This window comes from Lipotes vexillifer, unplaced genomic scaffold (assembly GCF_000442215.2).
Source record: "Lipotes vexillifer unplaced genomic scaffold, Lipotes_vexillifer_v1.1 scaffold49, whole genome shotgun sequence".
NCBI lineage: Eukaryota > Metazoa > Chordata > Mammalia > Artiodactyla > Lipotidae > Lipotes > Lipotes vexillifer.
Genome location: NW_006790551.1, coordinates 4,396,279 through 4,420,958, shown reverse-complemented (window position 1 = coordinate 4,420,958; position 24,680 = coordinate 4,396,279). Strand labels below are relative to the sequence as shown.

Below are 24,680 nucleotides of genomic sequence, written 5' to 3'. Positions count from 1 at the left end.
TTCATTCCTAAGGGATGATTATCATGTTCATAGGGACCTGCTTGCTTGGGAGATAAATTCAGCTTGTCTTAAAGTATCTTGTTTGTTGCTTGATTTTTATCTCCTCCTGTGACATATGTCTCCAGAGAAGAAGAAAATGTTCAAGGCAAAAAATAAATAAGTAAAAAGCCCTCTATGTAAATGTATCCAAGTGAGTGGAATTTTATGCATTACTGTAAATTTACTATTGCAGAGATTACTATAAATACCATTTGCTGAAAATACTGCTGTAATCGTTTTATCTAGTTCCAAGATCCAGTATAGCTGGAGTACATACTGCTGTAAATGTTATGGCTGTCTTTATTTAAAACTGAACAAAACAGAACAAAACACACGATAGAGTAGACCCTTATTAAACAACACATCTTCAATTACATATTACGACATTTAAAAATATATAATTTAATTTACATATCTAAGTTAAAACATTTAATATTTAATTTAAATTCTTGGTTTAATCTAAACATTCGATATCATGTATCAAAACCAGTAAATGTAATTTTGCTTTTATCTTGTACATGTATAAAATAATTTGTGATTGGCCTGACCCACATGTTAGTCACAGGACTTGTGCATAGAACTTTTAAATTTTCACTGAAAAATCAGATTTTATTTAAGCCTCACAGTAATTCCGAAATATTTTGAAACTTAAGACTTTTGTTAAATAATCTTTCATGTTGAGTCATTATTACATAATTCATTATGTAAGCCACTTGCAGTTTTTCTGGTAATTAAATGAACTAACCAAAATATCAAAACTTCAAAGGAGTTTTGTGATAGAACAACCCAAGACTTCATGTGGAGAGGGTTGTGGACTATGTCCTTGAGTCCTTAGACTCAAGGCTGAGGGTAGCGGCCAGGAAATAAGAAAAGCTGTACGTGGAAAGGATAGGGGGTACATCAAGAAACATACTTACATGAAAATTATTTTGAAACACAGACAATAAAAAGAAACTCCGATTGTACTGTTAAGGTACTCATTTTCACTAATTAATTATTAATCCTTTGTTGTTGGAACAATATTTTCATTAATTTGTGTCTGATCTTACAGAATTGCTTTAGCACATTTCAGATTTAGGTTCAGAAATTACTGTGGATAATATATGTTCTGTAAGTCATAGGAAAAAAATTGCTTATTTTAGTAAATGTTTCGAGTACTGTAGTGCTCTTTTATTAACACTTTGGGGATGTTACATAAAATACCACTGTGCTATATTTGTACGTAAACAATTCAGGAAAACCAGATGGGGTATTCAGTTTGCTAGTGAAATGATCAGTACACATACTGTGTCTAATAATTGAATACATTTTAAAGTTCAGGATCTGCGTGGTCGTATTCAGAGAGGGTGGGTAAAGATGTCTCTGCTGAGGATGAATAAAGTCATGATAGCAGTAGGGGGAAAAAAGAAAAAAAACACCAGTAAATTAATGAATTGAAGTTATATTTGAAAACCTACTGTGAAGAATTTTTTTAGCTTAAGTGGGACCGGATGTTTCTGTTTACAAGGTTAATGTTTCTGTTTACAAAATTAATATTCAACTACACTTGAGATGGGCAAGCATATTTTAATTTGACAGACATTAATATCTATAATGAAAGCCAGAGGCTTTCAAACAAACAAGTGATGAGTATCCACAGCAGTAACATAAGTAGGACTCTAATAAATACCTTTCTACAGTTTTTCTTAGAGGCTAGCTATGGTTAATTTTTAAGCTATCTTTCCCACACAACATGTTTTGTATATCTTTGCATATAGACATTCTGTGCATGGATAAACATGTATCCCCATACTGATAGAATTTTTTTAAACCCAGAAGAATATAAGTCAAACCTAATTTCTCTATGTTAGAACCCAAAGAAAATTTAGTGAAAAGTCACTAGTATTTCCTTTTATGTACCCCATCACTCTGTTCAGAAGTAGGATCAGATTCCACATATTTTAATTACTGATGATGGCGGTACTTATGTATATTGTAGCTGGAATATTGTACTTTACAATTAGCATATTCTATTTTCATTACTTACCTTCAAGACAGAGCCTCATCTTTCAGAGTCATCTAAAAACTTAGATATTTATTATATACTTTAGACAAAAGAAATGGGTGACTGCATCTAAGAGTTTCTAGGAACCCAGGCATAACTTTAAGGTAGATAAAGACATTTTTTTTTTCTTACTGCTTATATTGTCTGTGATTTTCTTTAAATTTTGCCCTTAGGTTTTGTGGTTTAACAGTTTCCCATCTATCCCAAGCAAAAACTCATAATTTTACCACATGGTAAGTTCTTCAGAGTCTGGCTCTGCTTGTTTTTGTTTTCTTTCGCTCACTTCTCCCCGGCCCTTGTCACTGCCTAGCATGGAATACAACACATAGTAGGTGCTTAAAGGTGCTTGGCAACCAATCACTTGATTGATTGATATGGTTTGATTAGAATAAGTTTGTGACATATACAGATGTCCAGAAGGAAATCGATGGAGTGCCAATCTGTGGAGGCCAGGCCAGAATGTGTTTTGTGTCTGACAGGTGGTATCCTTAAACTATTCTCTTAACATGTGTTGACATAAGTATCTTGGCCCTGTGCAGACAGTAGCCACATGAAATATGGGACAAGTGTTGTTCCTGGACGCATTCTGATTACAGAGAGGGATGAAATAAACGTGTCTGGACTTGCAACGACATTGCACCTACTGTGGATGATTGACATTGTGGAGCATGTTTGGGGGGAAAATTAAACTGCCTGGTGTTTTGTACGTCTTTACTTAACGATATAGATAGGTCAGTGAATCTCAGTCTGGACTTCACATTATAGTATACTCTGGATTTCTTTAAAAAACCTGCCACTGCCCTGGCCCTACCCTAGACAAGTTAAATCAGAATCTCTAGAGGTTGGGCCTGGGCATCATTCATTTTAAAAAGCAATTCCAACGTGCAACCGGTTTTGAAATAGTTTGAGGTTTTGTAGGAACCAAAGCTGAAAGAGAAGAAAGATTAAGGAATATAATTTCCACTCACCCTGTTCTCGTTTACTTGTTGAGAAAGATACATCACGGTTCAATAATAATGTAGTATAAGCCATTTATGCAATTTTAAATATTCTAGTCGTGGAATTAAAAAGAGGAAAGAGGAATAGTTTGAATTAATTTTAATAGTACATCTTATTTAGCCCAATATATCTTATTACTAAAACATGTAATCAATATAAGAATGTTAATGAGACATTTTACAATCTTTTTTCCCCCTTGTATCAAGTGTTCTAAGTCCAGGGAATCCTGTAACTTTGCAGCATGGCTTGGTTTGGACTGGCCACTTTCCAAGTGCTCGGCCGCCCTCATGTGTGGCCAGTCAACCTCATATCGGACAGATCTGGAGGGTAAAGTGCTAGAAGAGAGACCAGGAGACCTGAATGTAGTGTTGGTTTTGTCACCGACTAATCCTGTGACCTTGGACAATTCACTTATCCTCTCTCTTGACTTCACTTCCTTTTTGTTTACTATGAGGGGGTCAGCAGTCAGTCTAAATTGGGAGTTTTATAATTTTACTCCAAAGAGCCCCAGGATTTTGTGAGCACACCTTAACTGCCATCATACGGAAGAAGAGAAACAAGCAATCTGCTTTAGGCTCTTCTTTCTTTTGGATATACTTGCATTTCTGGATGTCATTTTGTTTGAGGAAAGAAACAAAAAAAATTTTTTTAAACCAAACCAACGTTTGAAAAATCACTTGGTTGAATGTTTTCTTAAGTCTGTGTTTCTCTCTTGTCAGCATTTATTCCAGGAAGAGGTCAGGCAGCAGGTGTCCTGCTTTTCCTTCCAGTGAAGGTATCACCATGACAGTGACTCTTGAATATTTCCCATCAAGTAGTAGGAATTCCTTCAACAGTGGCTACAGTGGCTCAGAGTTGAGAAATAGAAAGCTCAGATACCGAGGTCTACCCCAGAGTGATACAGTTCGCTTATGGCTACTGAGGCAGCTCGTGGTTGTCTGAAACCGACCTCTAGCCCAAATCTCAGGGGACCCCTGACTCTGAGGTGTGGCCCCCATAGTCAGCCAGAACCCAGAGCTAGGAATACCTTGGCTGCAAGGCTTTTCTGACTTGGAATGTATTTCTCTACTGGTGAATGCCAACGTCAGTAATTGTTATACAGATGCCAATATTGGATGCCAATGGCTTTGGTTCCTAGACTTTCAACCTTCCTCCTTATCAGATAGATGAACTCTCTGGTAGCATCAACAAATAGAAAAGAAACAATATCATTTCCAACCTGTTCTTTGGCAATCAGTCTTTGCCAGATTTCCACAGTCAATGACATGGGAATACAACCCTAGTCCAGTGTGTTGTTTGCCTTTAAAGACTTCTTTGGTGGTTTGTGGCAGGAGTCAGTCAAGGACTTACATGTCCCAGATTTTAGCTACTTTGCTGTTTTATTTGACAACGATAGCAAAAAAGACACCGAGTGGGAATTGTGAAGTAGAGAAAGCTGAGAAGGTTTCTATCTATTTTTAGGATGCTTCTAAGAAGCCTTCTATAATATCGTCTTCTTTACTTAACAGGCAATTATGAGAAAATTGTTTTAGAAAGAATCAGCCCGAATGTCAGCAGTTATTTCAGTATTTTTATTAGCATGCACAAGCTTAATTCTTCCAATCTTGGCCTGCTCATGTATAAATGGAAGCAACTTGTCATACTCAAAGCAAAAGAGGGAAGGGGAAATCCCATTTTGCTATAGCAAGTGTAGCCATTTATACAATGAGTTAATGAAAGAAATGTTTTCTAAGCATGTTGGACTCTTTGGTCCAAGTAGTTTTTGCTCAATGTTTGGCACAGGTCTGCATGTAGGACTCTAGGTGAACAGAGAAAGCAAATAAGTGTGACCTTTGTAAGGCTGGTGTTTTCTTTATGAAGCCAAAAAGTGTACAAATACAAATATTAGCCCATGCTTAGTTTTGTCCCAGAAAACTTCTCTCTGGCTGACTGCATCTCTGCGTTTGCTCTTTGGCATCGTTGCTGCCCATCTTGTTTCCCTGAAGGCCTTGCCATCTGTTTAATTGGTAAAGGGGCCCATCTTATCAGTGTCCCTATCATCCGCTTGGAAATAGAGCCCTTCGATTGGCCTTTCTCCTCTTTTTTCTTGCTTCGGTTTATTTGGAACCAGCCCCAATATCTCAGTGCCAGGTGGCTTTACCTTAGCCAGTTACCTTAGGATTAGCAATTACTGGAAGGTAAGAGATCTGCAGCAAAGGGTGGGAGCATCTGTTATTGCAGTGATCTTGGCCTTGGAGAGAGTCTAGGGACCTGGAGAAAGTCTAATTCACGAAGGTGATGCCCTCTCTGGGGTGCTCTCCTTTTGCCTCTCATCTTCTTAAATGCTTCAACTCTTTCAGGTTTAACCCTTTGATCTGTCTGAAGTTTAATAAGGCCAGCTAGTGTGTGTGTGGCAGAGACCCACTGCCTGACAATAAATCAGCCTCCTTCCCTTCTGTGTTCCTATGATTCTTGCCTGACAGTTTTGCAGTCACTTAAACCTTGACAGTTGTCCTAGTCACACTTTAGGAACTCACTTGAAAAAAAAAAAAAATCAGCTCATGGCCTTACCCCAAGTGTCCTTTTGAAGTTTCCCCCTTTCCACTCCCATCCTGTCTGGGGAATTTTGAGGAGTTGACAGGTAAGATATTTTCTACTTTCAAACCAAACATAAATAAAGACCCAGGTAAAGAAATGTGGCCATCGAAATGTTTCCATGTTTTCTTAACAAGCGTGTATGTTAGTCAGGCAAGAAAAAGGGAGGGGGGCAAAGAAACAGAATGAACAAAATAGAGCCCAAGTGCCAGAAGTCTAGTGACTTCGTTGCCTCTTTTTTCTCCTCCTTGTTTAATTCTTGAACTTTCTTTTTCTTTCATTTTACACTATGCTTTGGTGTTAATGCATTTTGTCTCTTATTTTACCTCTTGCTTTTGTATTACATATCTATTCTACTATAAGCCATTCCAAATAATTTTTGAAAATAAAAGTGTGGGCTTTATAAGAAATACCACTCGGGATTCATTAGAATTTCAATTCTAGAAAGTGATTTACTCATCACCTTTTAATTGTTAAGCACACGGTCAAGTACTTTCTGGTAAGTAGTGTGGTGCAGCTATTAACACAAGTATTCTGGCATCAGAGTGCCAGGGTTGACGCTCAGCGGGTCTACATATAAATCACTAGGTGATTATCTTGGGCAAGGTGCTTAATATTTTTGAGTCTCAAGTTTCTCTCCCACAGTAATGTTATAGGGACTAAATAAATTTATATATAAACACTTGCACTTATGCCTTCCTCACCTTACAGCTTTATTGTTGTGTCTGACTTTATTACCCAAACAATGCCTAGCATAAAATAAACACTCTATCAATGATAGCTACTACTAGTACTATTTACTTTAGTTATTATAACAATCCTCAGATAGATATAATCCCCACTTTCCAGGTGAGGTAACTGAAGCCAAAGGAGGTTATTTAGCTTGCCCAAGGTTCATATAGCTGGTGAGTGCTCAGAGCTCAGGTTTGCACCCAGGTTCATCTGACCATGAAAGCCTCATGCATGTCCATTGAGTCTGCACTGCCACTTCACTTTGGAGGCATAGTTAAATAGATATGCTTGGATTGTTAGGAAAATCAAGCTTGCATCCGTCGGTACATGTTCATTTCCTGACTTTTAAGTAGTTGTCATTTCTCTTGGATAACAAGTCTGTGCTATTAGATTGCACAAAATTTCTTGGCATAGGTCTACCATAAATCCTGCTTCTTTGAGAGACGCTTTCAGGAGTTAAGAGGGCTAGGTTTAATCTGTAACATCAAGTGTTTTACCTAAGAGAAGTGCTTCATATGGAGATGTTCGTATGCATATGACATAATGCACGTGGCAGATGAAAGTTACATGAAACAGTGTTTGTGCTTCTTCCAGATATTTCTAATAGATCTGAGTTATCCAGTAAATGAACCCTCATGTAAAATGGAGAAATAATGATTTTCCCTCACTGAAGGGGCTGACTGGCCATTTATCAGAAATTTAACCTTTGTAATACCATCTCTGACCGTGGACCTTTGGACGTCCTGGCACATTGTAGGAGTTTAGTGAATGAATATCCTCTGGCTGAATGAGTGAATGAATGTATTTAGAGATGTGAAGAATGGCAGGAGCTACAAGAGACCTTCTCGCTGTTAAGAAGGCATGGCGGCACGGCTGGAAGAGAGAATGGTTGGCTCTAAGTCTGAGCAACAAACGGAATTTGTCATTATATCATACTCCTAAATACCTGTGTCTCCTGATGTCATACTGTCCTCTCACTGTTCAAGAGATTCCCTGATTTTCTGTTCAATATTCAGTGCGTTTTCACCCTCAGATTCCGGCTCTCTCCTTATACTGTGAGTCAGTGGGTTAGTTTACTCAGAGGTATAACTCCCATTGAAGGGCAAATCTGGTCTGAAAGGTCTTTTCCCCTTCCTCTAATCCCAGTAGAGGGGCCTGCTTTTTAGTGAAGAAATGTCTTCACCTGAGTCAAAATTAGAAGGATGGATGTACAGGAACTCTTTGCTTTTGCTGAATTGATTATTGCCTAACAGAAACAAATCTCTCTTCTTTTTTGTTATTCACTCAGTCAGGATCTTCTAGCTGCATGAGATAGGTACTGGATGAAGAAGAAATGTAAATTTCCTTTCAGCAGTGACATCACATCTAGAATCATAGGAAGCAGGCAGTCTTTAATTCTTGGTAGCCCTTGATCATATTTTAATGGGGGGACTTTTTAAATACTCCAGTAGGTGGTTGGTGATAGGGATAAATATTTGGTGGTTATTACTGAATCTTGAATCTTGGTTGTTGAGTTTTGGCTAATGTAACAATTTGACTTCTTTGCTTTCAGCTGTCCCGTTTCCTCCAAGTCACCGGCTTACGGCAAAAGAAGTGTTCGATAACGATGGGAAACCTCGTGTGGATATCTTAAAGGCACATCTCATGAAGGAGGGCAGGCTGGAAGAGAGTGTTGCATTGAGAATAATCACAGAGGGGGCTTCAATTCTTCGACAGGAAAAAAATTTGCTGGATATTGATGCACCAGTCACAGGTAAGTCCTGAGGATGGAGACTGTCCACTTGGACCCACACTTTTTTGTTTTTAACATCAAATCAAAAGTCTTAGATACCAGTGAGTCTTCACCTTCTTCATCTTACTCTTTTCCTGCCAAATCTGTACATTAGGGAAAACATATTTAATACATATGTAACAGTATTTTTATTTTCATGTATTAAATATCTGTGTGATGTGATACCCTAAAAAGTGGTGTGCAGCTTAGAGATGATGAAGATATTCTGAAGTAATACCTTAACTAAGAAGTGACATTTGTCGGTAGAACACTGTCACGAAGAACACAAGATATTCACTGGGAAGGGTCAGACAAAGCACAGGAAGACTTCCAAAGTAGTTAAGTGACTAAGTTAATGCAGTGGCTCTCAGAGTGTCATCCCAGACTGGCATCACCATCGCCACCTCCTAGGAACGTGCTGAACTGTACCTTCTCAGCTCCCACCCCAGAACTACTGAATCAGTTCTCTGGGGTGAAGCCCAGTGATCTGTTTTATCAAGTCCTCTAGGTGACCGTGACAAACATTAAAGTCTGAGAACCATTGAACTTCAGGAAGAAGACAAAATTTCTCTCCTTCCTATAGCATTTTAGGCCTAGAAAATGTCTTTACTTTTTGAGTTTTTTCCTGTTACTTCTTAAGGGCAGATATGTATTTTGGGTAAGTGGAACTTCACTTAGACCATAAAAATTAAATCTTGTCAAAAAGTTTTGTGTGGTATAGAGGGTCAAATAGTAGCGGCTTTTCATTTACACTTTGTGAAATTTGCTAAACTTGCACGTTTGTATTTCTAGAGAATCTAAAAAAACATGTATTTTCTCCTTAATTATTATCATTCTGGCAAAGGGAAGAAGTTTGACATAGAATATTGTCCTTTTCAAAATAAAGGGGACATTTAAAATATTTCATAGATACTACTGATTGCTTCTTTCTTCCAAACCTTCATGTACTTATAATATTATTGGCCTTCTAGTATATTTTTGAAGGTGACTGATAAGAGCAAGGTAAGCGCTCTTGAATATCAGACTAGACCTTCCTTGATCAAAATGCCTCTAATGATTCCTCCTCCAGAGAAACTGACATTTACATTTTGTTTGGCGTTGGCAATGCTGTTTTTCTTATTTGTAATTCAGAAGAATAATGAATGTGTTTGGGGCCAGGCAGCAGGCGAAATTGGTTCCAGTGGTAAGTCAGTGTTGGACCAGTGGTGAAAAATCAAGCTACATACTTAGCCTGTGTGTATCACTATGAACCCCATTTTCCATGTGTTAAAATGCAGTCATGCATTATTATCTTTGACTTACAGACACTGTGGAAATATAAGAACAAAACAAATGTGAACATACTTTACTTTCTTAGATACTAAAATATGAAAATTTTTTAATATCTAAGTAGTAGCTTGGAATCTACCGGCAAAGAAACTACTTTAAAAAATTCACTGTTAATTCCACCTATAAATAAATGGTAAAATAGTAGCTTTAAATGATATCTATATCATTAAGTTTTTTTGATTTTGGTAAGAATGAATGGCTTGATATTTTACTATGATATCATAATATGACATCATAATATGATAAATATGGTATATTATGATATTTATTATGATGTTTTCTCTACCTCACATGATAATGTGTGATTTCCAATGAACAATTCATGTTAAACTCACTAATGAGCCCAGTAGGTATTAATGGAGGTGATAATTATAACAAAAAGGAAACATGTAAAATAGACATTTAGGGGAATGTATTTCCTGGGATACAATCAGCTGTTCTGTTTGATGAGGCTCTGTCCTGAAAGAACACATAGGGAGGTTTCTGGAAAAGTCAGATTCGTGATGTTTTATCCCTGAACCTTTCTGGGGTCCATTGACTAATTGCCCTCATATTCAGCAGAGGTTGCACCTCGTTCTTTCTGGTGAGATTCCAGCTGACAGTTTGGCACATTTCCCAATATAGATACGAAGAGACTTTAGAAATCAGGACTCAATTATGTATAACTTTCCTTGGGGGGAGAAAGAAAAAAAAAATCCTTCTAGATGGTGACAGAAGTAGCTATGGAGACATCACAGAATATGTAGCACAGAATATGTAGTGTTTATATTTCTTAATGAAGTCAGGATTCTAAGGAACCTCCAGTAGATTCCATTGCAGTGATCTCTTTCTCCCTTTTCTGGGAATATAAAGATATGTAATATAAGTGGTGGGGGGAATTTATTTTAACATTTCCATCAAAAGGGGAAAAAAAAAACCTCTTTTGCATATGATTCACCAGAAAGCTAAATCCATGGCTTCATATTTTAACCCATGAACTTTCCAAGCTGAAGCACGGAGGACTGCAAAATAAAAGCAGGGTACGCTGATCCAAGAAAATTGCTCTCTCTTTGTATTTCAAGATACTTCTTATAATTTATTGATAACATTTTATGATATATGATTGTGTTCTGAGATTGGATTTTATTTGGACAGCTGAACCAGCAATGTAATATTTATTTTTAAATGTAGAATATTTGTTATTTGGATAACTGAGTCAGTAAAGTGAATCAATGAAGTCAATGTTATATTGACACTACGCTATGCAATAAAAGGCATAGTTTACACTTCCAAATCTTAAGGGTAGAGTATTCTTCATGTAGTTCAGAATTCCACACTTAAGAAAAATGGAGAACTTAAACAGTTTAAAAGAGAAAGCAGAAAGGAGGAAGATGTAGAAGGGGAGGGGGAGAAGAATTGTAGAGCTGCAAATGAGAACCTGTGAAAAAAGAGTAAGGGGAAAGAAGCAAGGACTTTTAATGTAGGGAGAAAACGCCTGAGGCCTGAAACCTTATGGTGGTTTTCAAGTGGTATTAGAAATAGTCTCTCACCTACGTGTGTCAGATTCCTAAAAATGTAAGGTGAGCCATCAGGGTAGAAACTGACGATTAGCTTCTTGTGGGCAATTCAGCTTTAAGTATAGCCTGATATGTAAACTCACAAAATGAAACAAATGGCAGCTATTTTATAATCATGCACAAAAGCCACTCCCCAGCTTTCCCTCTTCTTTTCTTCCCTCCTACTTTTTATGAATAAAAACGTTTCACACTCAAATGTTTAGAGAGGAGTTGTGCTAACCTCTGTGTCATGGTTTGCTCCTATTTAAAGAAAATCTAGGAATTAGTGTCCTGGTTATTGGAAATCTGGGCATTATTGTATTCCTTTAGCATTTCTTTAATATTTAAATTTACAAAGTTGCCCAACTTCCCTTCCTCCCTCCCCTTCAAGTGTTTTTAAAGCAGTAAAAACAAGGTTTGTGTTCAGTTAGGATTTTTTTCCCTTAAAATTCTGTACTTTTGATTTTGGAGAAGGACCAGGAAACTGCCTGGTCCCAGTGCTCCCTCCATGTATCCCTCTGGGGAAGGTGACAAAGCACTATGTACCTTACCCTCCTGGAGCATGGATTTAGATAAGCCAGTAACCATCTCTGTGGGAGTAGAGGTGAGGATTAGTTATGGGTCCCTAATCAAAGCAAGGGAGGTATGAGTCACATTCTGCTCTTTTCTCTCAGCAAACTTGTCTGATTAGAATGATGGCTGTTTTAGACATTTAACTTGAAGAATGTGTTTCTGTATTGGAGGCATTTTGTGAAGGAAAGTATTTTCCCTCTTTTTGACTGTTTTTTGAAAACTGAGTTAAATTTATCTTTGTTTCCTTGCAGACGTACAAATGGAACATTAAAAAATGTGGCCACATATCTGTGTAGCAGCTTGCTGTGGACTGCATGTTTGTGTCTCCCCAGTAATCATATGTTGAAGCCCAGACCCCCAATGTGATGTTATTTGGAGGTGGGGTCTTTGGGAAATAATTAGATTTAGTTGAGTCCTGAGGGTGGACCCCTTATGATGGGATTAGTGCCCTGATAAGAAGAAGATGAGATGAGAGCCCTTTCTCTTTACTCCGTGTGGGGATACAGCAGGAAGGTGGCCATCTGCAAACCAGGAACAGAACCCTAACCAAACACTGAATATGCCAGCACCTTGATCTTGGACTTCCCATCCTCCAGAACTATGAGAAATAAGTGCTTGTTGTATAAGCTACCCAGTCTAAGGTATTTTGTGAACTAAGCTGAACTAAGGTACAAGTCATTTGGGAATTCAATTTACCAGACATTTGCCTGGTACAGGTGGTGTGTGTTATACACAGGTGAATAAGACCTGGTCTCTGCTCTCCCTGGGGTCAGCATATAACAAAAAAACTGAAACAGATATTTGCCCAAAGATACGTGCATCAAACTATTGATTAAATGAAAGGATACGATCTAGATTTATTCAAGCAAATTTAGAAATATCCAACTGGATAGAGCTAACTTAAAACCAAAACATTTTCCTCTTTTCTAAATGGCTACGGTTTCCCTGACAGTGTCCATTGATTATTATATTACATCTTTGAGCTAAAAAAAAACCTGTTAAATAGCTCGGATCCTATCTGTCCTGGATGTGGATTGAGAACTCTTTCAGAAGGCTAGGAACTGTGGATGATTGAAACAGATGAGGCATAGCCCTTGAGTAGAATACTCAAGGTCTATTTGGGGAGTCAGATACAGAAACAGATAATTACTGTAAAATTTGTTAAGAACCGTAATGAAGGTGCCTATAAACTAGTGTGGGAACTCAGAACAAGGAATGCAGGAAAGCCAAGAAAGTCTTGACAGATTACATGGTACTTGAACTGGAGCATGTGTGATAGGTGAAATTTTACTATGTGCAAAAGCTAGCAAAGGTTATTCTGGGCAGAGACAACAGCATATGAAAGGCACTGATATTTTTTGTAAAGTGGCAAGGCATGATTTTGGAGATTTGCTGTGGGAAGACAAGGTATCAGAAGGGTGTGAGGGGTAGGGGTGGGGGGTGAGACTGAGGTTGGACCGTCAGGGTCAGATATTAGTCTCTTGTAAGCAGCACTTAAACATTTGGTTACTGTTCTGTAGGCACTGGGAGTGGAGAGGGTCTTGGAGCGGGAGAGTTACACAGACAAGTGTGTGGCTAGAATAGCATCCTGGATGAGATGAGTAGAGTGAGCAGGGAGGAGCTCTTGCGAGAGGGGCTGATCAGGAACCTTTCATACTCGTTCAGTATGCCCCGAGTATGCCTTGTGTCCTGGCAATGATTTTGGCAGGCTAGGAGAATTGGATCCGATTTTGATTACAGGGCCCTTCAAGAATGATGATTGACATTGATCTTAAAACGTCTGATTAGTTTGTGCTTAATCAATATCCATTAAAGACTTCTTGAATATGGTAGGCTGATTTATGCAGGGATCCAATTTATTACATTTCTCTTTCAAGTTCTCATATTTTCCTGTTTTCCCTTTGACTTAGCAGAGAACATTTCCCTCATGTATAAAGCAGAAGCCGACCAGGAGCCTGGGTCTTTGAAGAGAATGATTTAGAACTCATTTTCTGCTCCCTGGAACTGGAGGGGATAGGCCAGCATCAGCTGGGCAAACTGCTAATCTCTCCAGTTTGTCTGTTTCCTGCAGGGGGGGATTTGTCCCTAGGGCAGCAAAGGATTCCCTCAGTGGCTGTGCCTGCCATTTAGCATGTCAGGCAGTTGCCAGGAGAACCCTTTGGCTTTGTTCCTGGATGTGAGAGTGAACTAGTGGCCAAGTTTAAGGTCATGGCATTCCTTCCCTTACAGCAGCTGACGTCAATTAGGAGAATTCCCCATGCCTTTACTCCCGGGAGAGTTAAGTGGGGTAAGAATCCAGTGTCTTTTGAGAACTGAAAGATCAGTGTTTATTCTCTTCATACTATCATTTGTCACAATCAGAGCAATGCAGCCTTAGTTTATATGAGGATAAAATATTACTTCTGGGGCATTTTGCCCACTTCAAAGATTTCAGTGGCCAAATCTTTAGGGCCTGCCCTGCAGCCAGAGGCCTATTTTGGTACCTAGCCCACCGCTGGCAGGTCAGCACATTTCAGGCCCAGCCTGTGGCAACCACAGTTTGATGTTTTTATTTCCCTTAATGTGGGCCCTTGATTTAAAAAAAAAAGATGATGATAAAAGGATAAAAGGTCACTGCATGAGAGCCAGCGTCCTTTTCCCTGATTTGTTTTCCTCCCTTGTTTTGCAAGGTTGGTCTTAGGAAACCCATCTTACAAATGAGAGAAGGGAGTCTCAGAGAGTTTAAGTCAGTGTTTCTGGAACTTGAGCATGGATCAGAATTGCCTGGAGGGCTTCATAGAACACAGATTGCTGAGTTCTACCTCCAGAGTTTCTGATTTAGTAGGTCTGCAGTAGGGCCTGAGAATTTGAATATCTAACAGGTTCCCAGATGATGATGAGCCCCTTGATCTGGGACGCCTCTACAGGAACCACTGGTTTAAGTAACTGGCCTCATAGCTAATCAGCTGAAGACCTTGCTATGAACAGGATCCGTTGACATAACTCATGCTGAGCTATTACATGGTATTACATGCACTACTCTACCTCTGTATTAGGTTGAAAAAAATCAAGCATTTCAGTTCATTTGACTAGAATTTGACTACTGAAGAAAATGTACTAAGCCTGCTGTTCAAGTTTCTCAAGAAATACAAGGAATAAATTATTTTGACTTGATTTATAACTTATTATATTTTAAATTAAAATGTATTGCTATAACACAAGGGGGCAAGACCAAGCAATAGTGCTTAGTACAGTTGGGGCATAAAGTTTATGTAGTTTTTCCCAGTGAAAAACCTTTGTAGTGCTTTCCTTTACAAGCTCTTCGAGAGTTGACTATAGAAAGCTACTGCGGAGAATAAAGGAAGACTGGGATCAAAAGCATCTTTAAGTGAATTGTGGTAATGAATACAGTATTATATTAAGAATAGCTGAGCCTTAGGAATTCAGCATTTGTGTGTAACATACCAGTCAGTAATAATCTATTAATGTAATCTATTAATGTCAATAAACATATAACACCACCCAGAAGAAGCATTTGACAGTTATTACATCATAATTACATGAAGAGATATTTTGCTTTAAGACACAGTGTGCCCTATCCTTTTCAATTTGCCATGAGTCAGTTTTCACAAATAGTAAGGTGTGTAAGCACCGTTCATAAGGCAACACCTATAGTTGTTTCCATAGGAAGATAAAAATCCCCAACCTATTATTTTTAAAATCTGAAAGTGATCACTTGCAATAATAATACTCTGATGGTTTTAGAGAAGGTTGAAATACATTACTATCAATACTACTGTGCCTTTAAGAGAAGTAGTCTTTCAAATAACACTGAAAGGCTTCCAGGTGAGGAAGGTGCATTCTTCTTTGATACCTTAAAGGAAAAATGTAGATACACTTGCCTTTGTCTACAGGAAATTCAGACTATATTTATGTTTCCAACTCATGTCATGTTCCATTTTCCCATTGAAGTGTCCCTAATAATTTTAGATTCCACTGATTTTATTCTCTTGTGATCCAGTTCTTCATGGACATTCCCACATACTGGCCACAGACTGGTACTGGGCTATGACAAAGTTTTCACTGGTCCAGGCTGAAATTGCCTTTTTCATTTTAGTGAGAATGCTTTCTTTATGTACATGAAACTATGGTGACAGTAGATAGTAATTACTTTTTATACTTTTGGGGGGACAAATTAATGAGTTATTTTTGTGGTAAGGCTAACACTTGTTAGGTTCTTGTTTTTTGCCAGTTCGTACAGTGTTATAAACACTGTACGTTTTAACTCTGAGTTTTCACACAACCCTGTGAAGGAAGTGCTGTGATCAGTTCAATTTTACAAATGAGGAAACTGAAGCTCAGTGAAATTGAGTATTATATCTAAGGTTACTGAACTAGAAGGTGCCAGAACTGGTATTAAAACGCAGGCAGTTCAACAGTGTCTATTCCTATTTTATTTGGGGTTAGAAGTTAATTTTACAGGTCCATGAAATTATGAAATCTGAGAGTAACTATATAGCATGGGATTTAACTACAGTTTATCCTTGTACAACCAGGGGCTTATGGGTGCTGATCCTTCACGTAGTCGAAAATGTGCGTATAACTTATAGTTGGCCCTCCGTATACGTGCAGTTTTGCACCTGCAGATTCAAGCAACCTCTGATCCTGTAGTATTTGCTGTCAAAAAACAATCCATGTGGTTCAAACCCGTGTTGTTTAAGGGTCAACTGTAATTTTTTTTTATCGTTTCATGCTATTATCCTATTAAATGTTAACAGCTGAGGACATGAATTTTATGTTTTGGTTTGTGAATGTTTCTCTGTTTCAAAATAATTTTAATGTAAATGTAGTGCTGATTTGCACATAGTAGCTTATGGTAAGAATATAATGGTAAGGTATAGGAACCTCTTAAACAGAGTATGTATGTATTTATGCATGTGTGTGGATGTGTGTGTTTCTGTATTTTGTTAGTATCGTCATTTAAATAACAGTTATCTTTTTTACTCTGTTCTTTTCTCCTGAATAGCTATTTGTTGATATCTGTCTAAAGTGGAGGATTTTGGACAAATGAGATACTGGATAAATATATGAACTGGTCAGAAGTAGTTTCTTATAGAAGAATCGGTGACTTAATTAGTGGATTAGTAAGAGAATAATATTCAGTTTTGAGGCAGCTGCTTTACCACTATTTAAATGACTATCTTCATATATAAAATTTATTTTTAAAATATGAATTAAATACTTTTATGTACACATCTTGCTAATGTTAAAATATATTCCGTGAGAGAAGGCCTTTAGGTAGTTCAGTCCTGGCTTTGCTTTTGTCTTGGAGGTCACATAGCTTTTCCTTCTATTTTGCTGGGCTCTCCACCAGCATCATGGAGTAAGCATTGCCTTGTGACGTAATGTGAAATCCACAGATGGGTTTGAGACCTAAGTCAAGTGTGTTGAGGAAGGGGAAAAAGGAAAACTCTCAAAAAAGTCCAGTGTTCTTTCCTTATATTAAGCCCTAAAATGTGTATGTAGAATACTGTCTATATACATAAATCCAATCCAAGAATAGGTTACAAACTGGTAACAAGTATCCTCTAAGTTGCTTTTATCACATGAAAATAACATTTCTAGTTAACTGTATGTTGTAAAAATAGGATTTTACTGATTATATGATGGTAGAAAAAAACAACCAACACACCCCACATCCAGGGGATAATGAAGTCTGTTTCAGAGGTTTTTGTGAGACAATATTGTATTTTAATATTCTGAACAAGATTTCAGTTCCTGCTATCATATGGTTACTTTTTTGACTCCAGTTTGGTGTATGATATGCTTCTCTGTATTAATTGCTGTTCATATTTGACATTGTGGTCCAGGTACCCGGCAGTTTTAGACATAGCAGCATTGTTTCATTCTGTTCCTGAAGATATTTAAGGTTTGGACATCAAGGCTTTTGAACTTTAAGTTCATAAGAGTCATATATGTAGGTGAAAGGAAACTTGACCTGTTTTATTTTTTTTATAAGCTTTTTTTCTTACTATTTTTCTTCTTGATGCTCTCTGCTCTGAACTGTCTTTCTTCATGTTTACAATAAACAAAGCCCTCTGATAGAGTAAAATTAGGATTTGTGGCAAGAAAAATTGTAGGTAATAATGAAGGAAACATGAAATTACTAACCGAACTTTCCTTTTCTCTTATGACTCCATTTGTTATGTCTTTTTTAAAATAAAAATTATATCAAGGTCACCATTTTATTTACAGTGCCTTTCTTTTTAGATTCATATATTTTGGTTATATTCAAGACTACATTGTTGAGTTCTTTGGATTTTATGATTAGTGTCAGACATTTTAATATTAAAAAATCTGTTTGGAATTCATGAATTTGATTCCATTTCAGAAACGTAGTTAGCTCACCATCTCTGAATGTGCTGTCTGATTTAAGATGCCATCTGGTGGTATGCCTTTGATACATCTAGTGCTACTTTTAACTGTCATCAGTCTTATATCTTTTATTGCTTATAAGGGAGAATATTTTTGAAATGACTTGCAAAGGCATTTGTTTCCATTTCAAACAAAGGATGCTTTGTACCTTCCTTTCTGTTTTCTCAAAGTAATATGCATGTTTTCTTTGGTCTTTATTAACATAATCTGATTCTTTCTTAAGGCAACATTGACCTTGAAAATCAAGCTCCCATTTTAGGAATTCAGTTTAGTTCAGAGAAATTTGTAGATATTTAGCATCCCCTTTAAACTCCTAATTACATATGTTTTTCATTTAGTTTTTTAATGGTAAAATTTGATTGGCTCTTTGTATACCATGTGATGAATAGGAGATTGTCAGATAATCATAAACATGAAACAGAAATTATTCATTTGAAATTCTCTTCCTCGTATTTTAAACATTAAAGCCCAGCTCCTTCTAAGGTAGACCTTAGCTTAACCGTAACTACTGCTTTTTTTTTTTTGCCTTCTTCAGGAGATAAGCTGGTAATTCTTATTAAATATATATCAAAGCTAGGTGGAAATTAGAAAGTAAATTGTCTGCATTATTGATATAAAATATCCATTCCACTTAAGAATCTGAATTAAGGAAGTGTTAAAAGTACATGAGGTTTTTTTTTTTTTTTAGGCCCTTTCAAAATTATTTGTGGCTGGTTAGCTTAGTTTATTAAGGGTATAGTGGCAGTGGGCCAATTTATAGATTCTTTTCCCACTGTGGTCTGTTAGCATTTTCTGATTATACTCAAACTTCTGGGCCAGCCAGTTTATCTGAAGGAAAAAAAAAAAAATGAATGGTGTGGAAAGAGGTGAGAAGAGGAAGGGCGATTTCATCTGTGCTGTCCAGTTCACCTGCTGAGGTACATCTCCTAGTGACCGTGCAACAATAACTTTATTTTCATCCTATGTAGCGTGGTATCAGGGTTACAAATCATGGACCTCTAGAGAGGCATTCAGGATCTGCAGGTTCTTAGCTATTTACCACTGAGCAAATTATTTCACCTCTGTAAGCCTCAGCTTTCTCATCTTTGAAGAGATGAGGTGTGAGTTTCATGCCTGTCACTCCGATAAAGTGAACTGTTGCAAGCACAGCACTCAGAGTAAGTGCCCGGCAAATAGTAGCTGCTTTATTATCATTGCTGTAACCATTTTTGTCGTGGCTATTATTGTTGTTATGCAGCTAATATTGCAACTATCAGTTCTGTTCCACTGTTCAGTGATTAGAAGCATAGAGAACTGTTAACTATATTAACATTTGGATATTATAGCAGACTTTGCATTTCCCCTTTTATGGATGTAAGTAAATACTGAGAGGGCTGTGGAATGAAAGAGGGAGCAGAGAGGCCCTTATGCCTACAGCTCTCTATTACTCATCCTTTCTAAATTGCAAATGAGTTTCAATTTTAATTAAAGAAAAATAAATTTTGTTTTCATGGTCATGCCGTCAGTATATCAATTAGAAATAAGAAAATGAAAAAAATAATTTAAAGCCTGTATAATATGGGCTAAGATGTCTTTTAAAATTAGAAGCAGTTAACCGAATATGGGAGGGTGGGTCTTGCTCAAACATCCCACGTCAAAGTAATAATACTCCATATTTGACGGCTGAGAATCATTCTGACGCAAATACATTTTCATTTCAAATTTGGGTGATTGACCTTCTTTAAAGAAAGATCCCTGTGCTATACAATAAATCTCGTTGTTTATCTATTTTGTATATAGTGGTGTGTATCTGTTAATCCCATACTCCTAATTTATCCCTCCCTCTCCTCTTTTCCCCTTTGGTAACCATAAGTTTGTTTTGTATGTCTGTGAGTCTGTTTCTGTTTTGTAAATATGTTCATTGGATTTTTTTTTAGATTCCACATATAAGTGATATTGTATAATATTTGTCTTTCTCTGTCTGACTTACTTCACTCAGTGTGATGATTTCTATGGACATTTAGGTTGCTTCCATGTCTTGACCATTGTTAATAGGGCTGCTGTGAACGCTGGGGTGTATGCATCTTGTCAAATTAAAGTTTTCTTCTTTTCCAGATATATGCCCAGGGGTAAGATTGCTGGATAATATGGTAGCTCTATTTTTAGTTTTTTAAGGAACCTCCATAATGTTTTCCACGGTGGCTGCACCAATTTACATCACTACCAACAGTGTGGGATGGTTCCCTTTTCTCCACACCCTTTCCAGCATTTATTATTTGTAGGCTTTTTGATGATGGCCATGGGTGACTGACTTTTTAAATCAGGGGTCCCCAACCCCTGGGCCACGGAGCAGTACTGGTCCGTGGCCTGTTAGGAACCGGGTGGCACAGCAGGAGGTGAGTGGTGGGCGAGCAAGGGAAGCTTCTGTATTTACAGCCACTCCCCATCACTCTCATTACCGCCTGAGATCCGCCTCCTGTCAGATCAGCGGCGGCATCAGATTCTCACAGGAGCGTGAACCCTACTGTGAACTGCGGATGAAAAGGATGTAGGTTGCGTCCTCCTTATGAGAATCTAATGCCTGATGATCTGAGGTGGAGCTGTGGCTGTGATGCTAGCTCTGGGGAGCGGCTGCAAATACAGATTCTCATTAGCAGAGAGGTTTGACTGCACAGAGACCATAATAAATCAACTGCTTGCAGACTCATATCAAAACCCTATCAGTGAGTGGCAAGTGACAATTAAGGAGTAGTCTGGACATAAGCAACACACTTTGGGTATCGTTCTCTCCCATCACCCCCAGATGGGACCATCTAGTTACAGGAAAACAAGCTCGGGGTTCCCACTGATTCTGCATTATGGGGAGTTATATAATTATTTCATTATATATTACAGTGTAATAATAATAGAAATAAAGTGCACAATAAATGTAACGCGCTTGAGTCATCCCGAAACCATACCCCCCAACCCAGTCTGTGGAAAAATTGTCTTCCACGACACCGGTCCCTGGTGCCAAAAAGTTTGGGGACCGCTGTTTTAAATAACAGTTCATGGAACTACCAACAAAGTGTACATCATCTGTGTTTTACATTCCCAAACATCCTGCCACTGACCACTCTAGGGCCAAAAATCAGTGATGTATGAAATTTGTCCTATATGTAAGACAAATATCATACCTCACACATTAAGATGAGTCAAGTATTTTAAAGTTTTCATTGATTGGGCATGTACCCTGATACAGGCAGGGTGCTAAATAAGCACATGTATACAGTGGTGTCCAATTGCCCTTAGCATCAAGTTGCAAATCCTAAGATGGTTTAGAAAGTCTTGCATGTTCCGTTCCGCATATATGTCTCCAGTCTCATCCACTGCCTACTTCTCATTATTTTCTGTGACCTGTCTACACTGGCATTCTTTCATTCCATTTCTGTCAGTAAGAGACTTGGCACATGCTGTTCCTCCTTTCTAGAATGCCCGATCCCTACCCCCACCCCCCGCCCCCATATACACACCCAATAGTCTTGAATAGTTAGATTTCAGCTGCAAAGTCACTTCATTCGTTCTTCAGGGAAGCCTTCCCTGACTTACCCCAGTATAGTACCGTGTACCTTCTCTTCAAACTACTTATCATAGTAATGCTATTATGTTACTTGTGTGATCGTTGTTTGTGTGATCTCTGGTCCTCACTTAGATGGTCAGTTTGAAGAGAGTAGACCCTTTGTCTGCCTTTGGCTACTGTTTATTAGCATCTAGCATAGTGACCGCCTCTTGGCAGATATCCATTAATATTTGTCAAGTGAAGTGATGCATGCAATATCTTAGTTTGTAGAGTTTATTAACATTTCTTACGACCATATATACCATGTGTCAAAGCCAGGTACCAGTTAAAGTGGTAAAAACATATTTTATCCCAAAACTATTGCAACAGGGGAAAATAAACTTCAGTAGAAAACTGAGCTCAATTCATAATATAATAAGGACAAGTGGGAATTCATAGCCAAAGAGCAGGACAAGGGGGTCAGTGGATGGAGAATTCCTAAGAGAAGATGTCAAGGATAGGGAATCCTTGCTCCTGGCAGGCCAAGGTGATCAGATATTAAAGGTGGGGGGATTCTTCCTAGAACTGAACTAGGCAGGCTGAAGACAGGGACCCAAGGATGAGGCCTAGATGAAAAGATGACTCAGAGAAGCCTTTCTAAAGTTTGGTCAAGGAGAGAGTTTTTGTCAGTCCCTCCTCTTATTCAAGGAAAGAAGAAACAGTCTGTTTCTTTGAACAATATAAGGCCATTTTTCGTTCAGTCACCTTTTGTTCATCAAGGACCAGCTGAGCCATCTGTTGAGACTTGGCGAAGGTTGCCAGTCACTGAACTGTGTCACCCAGAGACATTTAGTGAGAGGGATACTGCTAGGAGGATAAGCAGAAAGACAGAGATTATAGACTGAATTAGTCTATATGCCCAACTTCATAGGCCTTCAGGGATCTGCCAGAAATCCCAGAACCTGTCATCTTTCCTGCAAGGAATTTCTTCCTTTGCCTCTTGAACCTTCCTGGTTATTGCAAAGATATCAGTGAGATTACAGAGGTGTAGCAGTCACTTCCCTCCATATCCAGGGTGATGCAGTTCTAGAGGACAAGTGTACTCGATTCTTGTAATTGCAAGTCACAGATTCAAGGCCAGTGGTACTGTTGCCCACAGACAATGTGACTTGCCTCAGCAATGAATAGATGACTCTGTAGCTGAATCAGACTTCTTCAGCCAGGCAATAGATTCTTTAAGGTGGTATCCAAAAGGTGGCAAACTTTTCCTAAAATGTAATGAGGTCTCGTATAGAACTTGGGCCCAATTCTGTAGCTGTTTTTTTTCCCTAAATTGCCTCCCGGGAACTGAGATCACCTACAAGAGGATCTGTGATGTCTCTGACACCTCTTTGGTTTCTACAGTGAGAGGACGGGAGTTGGGGGGTGATTGTTCTGGAGATAGTTTAAGAAAGGAAGAAAACTGTGGAGGATTGAGTGTGATGAAGGGATTGGTAAGATTGGCACATTAGCAAGATTCAGTCCAGTTGGCTGGTAACAGCCAAATAGGCTTGGGTTCCAACAGACAAAGTAAGAGAGTTACCAGGAGGTAGCAGCGGTCAGAGAAATAATCGTCCGATGGCTGAGGCTGACAAAAGGTGTGGTCCATGTGTGGTTGGGTTGAGTCTGAGGAATTAGGCCGGGGGGACTAATGGGGACGTTTCCATTCATTTGAAGGATGTCTAGGGGACCCATAGTAGCTACGGAGTTTTATGTTGAATTTAGTGATGGCTAGGTAAATGTAATGACAAATGCTCATTTCAAGAAACAGGCTGGGGGTAAAATTATGATGGAAACAGGCATGACGCTTTCAAAGACAGACTGGAATTGGTTTGGGGGTTGACTTATGGTGGGTTGTCCAGTTTAGAATGGTGGAGGAAAAGAGAGGAAGGAATATAACAAAATAAGTATTATGATTGATCAAAGGAATCTGGGAACTGTCAGACGTACCCTCGGGATGGGGAGCACAGTACCAACAATCTGTGTGGTAGGGGCCGAAGGGAGATGGTGTGACTGTATTTGTCAGACAGAGTACATTATTTAAGGGTCAGTGATGATCATGATTTTAAATAAAAATTTTTAAATGTAAAGACAAGGTTTCTTTTGGAGCAGATTTTGATTTTCTGTTTAAGTAAGGCTTAATGCTAAAGCCATTAAGTATTCACTGTGCTACTGGTAAAATACTAAAATTTTAACATTTCTGTAGAAGGTAAAAGTGAAATGGAACATGGATATGTTCAATCATGTGTTCTGAATTTTTTCAAGTAGCATCTGCATTCTGTATGTCATAGGAATTTTGTCAGGGTAAGGCGCTGTCACCTGGTGAAAAGAACACTGTCTAGAATCAGACAGACGTTAAGTTTTAATCCTGCTGCTGACAAGTTACCTCACACATCCCTCACCATTTACTCATCTGTAGAGAGGATTGAAATAATTTCTATCTTACAGTGCTGTGGGACAGGAGGCAGTGTTCAAAAAGATGCTCACACAGTTCCTGAGGCCTCGTAGGAACTCTGTGAACAAAAATGATCATTTATTATGACTGATATCGATGCTTATACACTCATAGCACCGAATCTTCTGCACATGGATGTATAACTGTGTAACTATTTAGAAAGAAAAGAAAAATTGTATTTCCCCCTCTGTAGTGGCTTACACTAAATGATGATCAGTCATGGTCATAGGGGTTGTGTTATTTTGTCTGCTGAATTTAACAAACATTTTTGGTAAGAAACATCAAACACTTGCTGATTTATTCAGCGCTTACTTCATATTTGACCTTTTGGTGCAAGTTGAAAATCACTAAAGTAATTTATGATTGAAAATTCAAAAATCCAACTTGGAGAATTTATATAGACTCTCTTCTTGTCTTGTTTGGTATGTTTTCTAATCACCTGAATTCCACCTTTCATCTGACTCACATATGAGTTACTTAACATTTGTTTTAGTTCCAAGTGGAAGTATAGTTGTTTTATTGAGGATCTTCTGGTCATTATTATACTATTATACTAAACGGATATTAAAAGAATATCTTTTTCTGAGCGTAACAAAAAAGGGGTGATGAAAATAATGATATTAGTGAAACCTACTGTCTTTTAAAAGCAGAGGGAAAGA

General features: G+C 38.1%; 1 protein-coding gene across 4 annotated transcripts in view; it reads left to right on the top strand.

Moving 5' to 3' along the window:
* PPP3CA (protein phosphatase 3 catalytic subunit alpha) overlaps window positions 1-24,680 on the top strand; it is a 299,920-nt gene that overhangs the window by 135,917 nt on the left and 139,323 nt on the right. For 3 of the 4 annotated variants that reach the window (XM_007463806.1, XM_007463808.1, XM_007463807.1), the window contains exon 2: window positions 7,941-8,141. The exons of the other annotated variant lie outside the window; for it this stretch is intronic. In XM_007463806.1, the coding sequence (XP_007463868.1) occupies window positions 7,941-8,141 (201 nt within the window). The remainder of the gene's footprint in view (window positions 1-7,940; window positions 8,142-24,680) is intronic. 4 annotated transcript variants of the gene reach the window in all.